The 5,507-nt window shown below is 45.2% G+C and overlaps 1 protein-coding gene across 1 annotated transcript in view; it reads right to left on the bottom strand.

The window, feature by feature from the left end:
- Nucleotides 1–2,258: 2,258 nt before the first annotated feature.
- MCM10 (minichromosome maintenance 10 replication initiation factor) overlaps nt 2,259–5,507 on the bottom strand; it is a 28,432-nt gene continuing 25,183 nt past the window's right edge. Inside the window, exons 16-19 of the mRNA XM_029286311.1 lie at nt 4,796–4,909; nt 4,177–4,322; nt 3,881–3,923; nt 2,259–2,342 (exon numbers count right to left, since the gene is read on the bottom strand). Of these exons, the coding sequence (XP_029142144.1) occupies nt 2,259–2,342; nt 3,881–3,923; nt 4,177–4,322; nt 4,796–4,909 (387 nt within the window). The remainder of the gene's footprint in view (nt 2,343–3,880; nt 3,924–4,176; nt 4,323–4,795; nt 4,910–5,507) is intronic.

The following is a 5,507-nucleotide window of genomic DNA, read 5'->3' as shown; positions in this document are numbered from 1 at the left end:
GCCGAGGCGTAGCTGGCAAGCGGCAGAGACGGAGCAGGCCGACCACCAGCTGGCCCAGCTCAAGGGAGGTAAGGCACCCGCCGGAAAAGGGGAAAAAAATGGCGGACAAAAAAAATGGCGGACAGCCTTGCTTGGCGACCCCCATGAAATGGTCGATCGACCCCAAATGGGGTCCCGACCCACAGGTTGAGAACCACTGATCTAGATGTTAAAGAGGAACGGAGAAAGCATCCATCCTATGGCATCCCATAGGGTTGGGCTGAGGGCAGGACCTCTCTGTCTTGGATGCTGAAATTGGCTGTGAAGAAGCACTAACACAATACAGTTCTGCTGAGTCACCACCCTTGCAGCCAGTCCAGAAGAAGACCATGGTTGATGGTTATCGAAGCCCATCATGAGATCAAGTTGAGCAAGTCTGCTTAATATTAATTTTGCCTTTGTGGAAAGTAGGAACCCTCCTCATTAACAACTCCGGAATCCCCAAAATATATTTCTGAAGATCGAGAGCTACAGGTAATAATGAATGGGGCAAAATACGTTTTGATGGGGCTAAACGATCCAGCCTTTTTAAACTTTTTATACATTTATTGCTGTGCCACACCATACATTTTCCACAAGAACAACAGGTTAAAAATGGAATCGCTTGCAGCCCATTTAGACATTCCAGTAGACATATGCTAAGATCTGCTGATTATTGGCAATTTTCTTTATTGGAAGTGAAGGGAACAAATTAATTGGTGAAATACAGATGGAAAAAAAGACACGCGATGGACGCCCTATTCAAATTATCAGTGCAAATTATGCCGCAGTGGAATTCGTCTCAATATATACGAAACGCTGGCAAAGTTTCAGTACCAATTCTTGCAAGTCACCCCTTTTAGTTTAAGAAAATTCACAATTTCCTGATATCTGTTATAAGAAACATTCAGGGCGAGGTTGAAAAAGGAAAGACAAAGCTTCAGCTGTGTAGTCAAAGCCTTGCCCACATTTTACCATTTTGACTTTTTTGCCCATCCCACGGATAATTCTGTAAACATTATTTCCAGGGAAGTTCCTTCTTAAAAGTTTTATTGCTATTCAGAACTCTCTATGCCAGGGGTCTTCAAACTTGGCCCTTTTATGACTTGTGGACTTCAACTCCCAGAATTCCTCAGCCAGCGTGCCTGGCTGAGGAATTCTGGGAGTTGAAGTCCACAAGTCATAAAAGGGCCAAGATGGAAGACCCCTGCTCTATGTACTCCCTTGGGGTTTGAAGTTTCAGCTTTTTAAACTTTGTTAAAATACAACATTCAGCTGCCCTTTCTGGTATCTAGTACAGCTGATAGTAGCAGTGGAGGCTGGGAGTTGTAGTTAGCAGCTTCTGAAAAATCATCAGCAAACAGATGTTACGTTACTGGATTAAAACAAGATTTAAAAAGTGAAGCTTGTAAAACACAGCCTATCTTGGTTTATTAAAATCACAAGGGTCTCCTTTCAACCACTTGGGCACAAATCTTAATTTTGCTAAGGTAAAATCTAATAGTCACACACGTGTGCTGTTAATCCAGCATTAAAGCAAGGAGGATTTTTCAGAACATCCCATTTCCATGATGGGATGATGAAGCCTTAACTCAGGGGTCTTCAAACTTATCCCTTTTATGACTTGTGGACTTCAACGCCCAGAATTCCTCAGCCAGCCACGCTAGCTGAGGAATTCTGGGTATTGAAGTCCACAAGTCATAAAAGGGCCAAGTTTGAAGACCCCTGCACTAACTTTTAGATCAGGGTTGTCCAACCTTGACAACTTTAAGACCTGTGGACTTCAACTCTCAAAATTCCCCAGCCAGCTATTTAATTCTGGACGCTGAAGTCCACAAGTCTTAAAATGGCTAAGGCTGTACACACCCAGTTTAGACAAAGACCTAGCTGGAGAAGTATCCTCACAGACCCAACTCAATCTCAGAAAACAGAATTCAATATTTTTCAGTCTCATCTCGAACTGCCAAAACCTTAGAGAACGTTCCAAAGAAATGGACTTCGCGGTTCCTTTCTAAATACGCCGTAGGATCTCCGAGAACACATTCCCTTCCCAAATCCAGCGAAGGGTGAGGATTAGACACATCCGTTACTGGTTGCTTTGACATAAAACATAAAAGTTACTCGGATCAGACTGTCTTTTTTTTAAAGAGGGAAAATAGCTGTGTGACGATGCTTTCAAAGAAGGCAGCTCCGACGTTTTCCAGATGGGAAATTCAATAGCCAAATGCAGGAATCCGCCATTATTTCATGCTGTTCAGAAACTGGGCGTGCTCTTCTCCTCTTGGCAAAAGAGTTTCTGCCCCAATTTTGGGACCTTTCTTCTCCTGGAAAAGGAAATGTCCCATTAGCTGTGATTGCTGCCCATCTAAAATAAGCGTCAACCCATCACAATCCTTCCCATCAAAGTAAGCTTCAATCCATCAGGCCAGACATGTCAAACACAAGGCCCGGGGGCCGGATGCGGCCCGCAAAGTGGTTTCATGTGGCCTGCGAAGCCATCCTGGAAACAGTGAGGGAACGGCCCCCGCTGCCTTGGTCCTGGTCCAGGCTGGCCGGGAGCCAATGTACAATTTTGTGGTGGCCATCTATGCTGAAAGGCATTCAGTCTTAGCTCCACAAGGCCATCTAGAAACAGCGAGGAACCAGCCCCTGCCGTGTCGCCCCTGTCCCCTGGGTGCATGCTGGGGAGGTGTCACCCTTTGTGAGGAATGAAGAAATGGACCATGCCATGGCGCTTGCCCTGGTCCCACCCCCTTCTGCCAGAGACCCTCAGATCTGTCCCACTCCTGCCCAGGCCCCCACAGGCACCCTTGACGCGAATGATGTAGAACTGGCCACGCCTACCCAGTAGGCCACATCCACACCCACCCAGTAGGGCACACCCACTCCATCCACGCCCACCCAGTAGGCTGCACCCACTCTGGCCACACCCACCCGGCCCTCCAAGGGCAACCGCAATGCTGATGCAGCCCTCAATGAAATTGAGTTTGACACCCCTGCATCAGGCCACGATTAACTGTAGATACAGTGATGCAGGTATCACAGGTCCTCTCAGGAGAAGCTGGCTTCTAACAATAATCCCACCCAAAATGCAATTCCAATTTTTTCCCCCCATCAAATCTCCCTGACGTTACTTCCTTGGAATTTTCAGCCCATACTGTAAACTTCAGATTTTATTGTTTGGATTTTTCTGAGAGCAAAAAATAATTTGCAGGGTAAAAGTCTTCCTGTAGAAGAGCATATTTCTAGCTCAGAGCTGAACTGTGGGATCCTTGGTGCTCTCTGAGCTTGGTGGTTTTCTTGCAGACGTTTCATTACCAAACTAGGTAACATCATCAGTGTTAGAAGGTATTGGAGGGGGGAGAGGAGGAGGGCAGTGGGGTCCCTGGTGCTCTCTGAGCTTCGTGTTTTTCTTGCAGACCTTTCACTACCTAACTAGGTAACATCATCAGTGATAGAAGGGAGAGGCGTGTGTGATGAGGATGATTGGGGAGGGGCTTGGTACTGTCTGAGCTTGATGGTTTTCTTGCAGACATTTCATTATCAAACTAGGTAACATTATCAGTGCTAGAAAAGACTGGGAGAGGAGAAGGAAGAGGAGGAGGAGGATAACAACAACTGGGGGATCCTTGATGCTCTCTGAAGTTGGTGGTTTTCTTGCAGACGTTTCATTACCCAACTAAGTAACATCATCAGTGCTAGAAAGGACCAAACCTCACCCGTTGTACCACTGATGATGTTACCTAGTTTGGTACTGAAACGTCTGCAAGAAAACCACCAAGCTCAGAGAGAGTACCAAGGACCCCACAAACGACTTCCTTCCTAATCCAATTTTGGTAGCAAGCTTTTAGTTGAGTCTTACCTTGAGCATTCCATCACGTTCCCATTTAAAGAGGCCACAATTACTGAAATAGGAAGGCAGAGAAATCAAGATTCATTTAGGGTCTTAATATTAGGACGAAACCAAGTTTGTTCATAGAAAGTCTGGTGCTGAAAATGATGTCCTGATCCCCCCACCCATTGTGCTTAGTTTAAGAGCCTGGCCAAGATGCACCCCAATCTTCCATCAAGGATAACCTCTTCCTTGATGGAAAAATATTCCGTCAAGAATAAGCTGTTTTGCAAAGGTTGCAAACAAAGAACGGCCCCGTCACCTACCTGCAGTGTTTTTTGGGCAGCTTATCAAGAGAAATGGCTCTGTTCCCACAGGGACACTTGAAAAATCTCTTCACCCCATTGTGATAGCGGTAATCGTGACGTTCCGCCACGCACGAATCCAGCAGTTTGAAATAGGTATAGTTGCACTTCCGGGTGAAAAGAGAAAAAGAGAGACAGGCTTTCAAAAAAATATGTATATATATGCATATGGTAATTGTGGCAAGATTATTGCATGCACAAAGTTAGAATAAAGAAATACCTACGATAGAGATTGGATTAGAAAATTGATGGGGGTTGCAGAAATAGCAAAGCTGACCAGTTTGTTCAGGGAAAAAATAATAAAGACTTTTCTAGAAGACTGGAACCCTTCTAGAGACTTTTGGATGAAAAAAAAGAGAAAAGACTGATAATTTATGAGTCTGAGGGTTAACAAGGGTCAAAGAAGAAGAGGAAAGAATAAAAGGATAATTAATAGAAGAAAAGTGGAAGTCATAATCCTCTCTCCCTCCTTCCTTTTTTTTCCTTCCTTCCTTCCTTCCTTCCTTCCTTCCTTCCTTCCTTCCTTCCTTCCCTCCCTCCTTCTTTCCTTTCCTTTTCTTTCCTTTTCCACTTGGCTTACCGTTTTGCATGTTGCCACACGACATTTTACTTCTCGGATGTTCCTCATCTTCTCTTCCATTTGTTCTTTTTTCACCAAGGGCTCAAAATACCGTTCCTGCATCTCAGCCTCAAACTGTGATATGGCAGTGAGAAAGAGAGATTAACCTAGAGATTAAAGTTTTAATCTTGTCGTATAAAATAACTGGTATAAATAACATGAGTTATGCCAAAGACAATCTTCCTTCCTCCCCTCCCCTTCTTCCCCATTTCACTGATGCTGTGTAGGGCACAAAAATTAACACAACACAACATCTAAACCATGACACAATTAAAACAGGAAACTCCCCAAACAAAATGCCACATCACCAGCATCAGACTTCACCTAACATGCTAGCTCAAATGCCTTAGGGCAGGGGTAGGCAACCTTGGCTCTTTTATGACTCGTGGACTTCAACTCCCAGAATTCCTGAGCCAGCCACGCTGATGGGAAAGGGAGAGGTTTCCAAGCTGAGTCATGCTGGCTCAGGAATTCTGGGAGTTGAAGTTCGCAAGTCATGAAGGAGCCATAGTTCCCCCATGCTGGCTCAGGAATTCTGGGAGTTGAAGTCCACAAGTCATGAAGGGGCCATAGTTCCCCCATGCTGGCTGAGGAATTCTGGGAGCTGAAGTTCGCAAGTCATGAAGGGGCCATAGTTCCCCCATGCTGGCTGAGGAATTCTGGGAGCTGAAGT

The sequence above is a fragment of the Protobothrops mucrosquamatus genome, unplaced genomic scaffold (assembly GCF_001527695.2).
Source record: "Protobothrops mucrosquamatus isolate PMUCROS unplaced genomic scaffold, P.Mucros_1.0 scaffold3304, whole genome shotgun sequence".
In the NCBI taxonomy this organism is placed as follows: Eukaryota; Metazoa; Chordata; class Lepidosauria; order Squamata; family Viperidae; genus Protobothrops; species Protobothrops mucrosquamatus.
The sequence above is the reverse complement of the archived record's forward strand: the minus strand, read 5'-3'. Positions and strand labels throughout refer to the sequence as shown.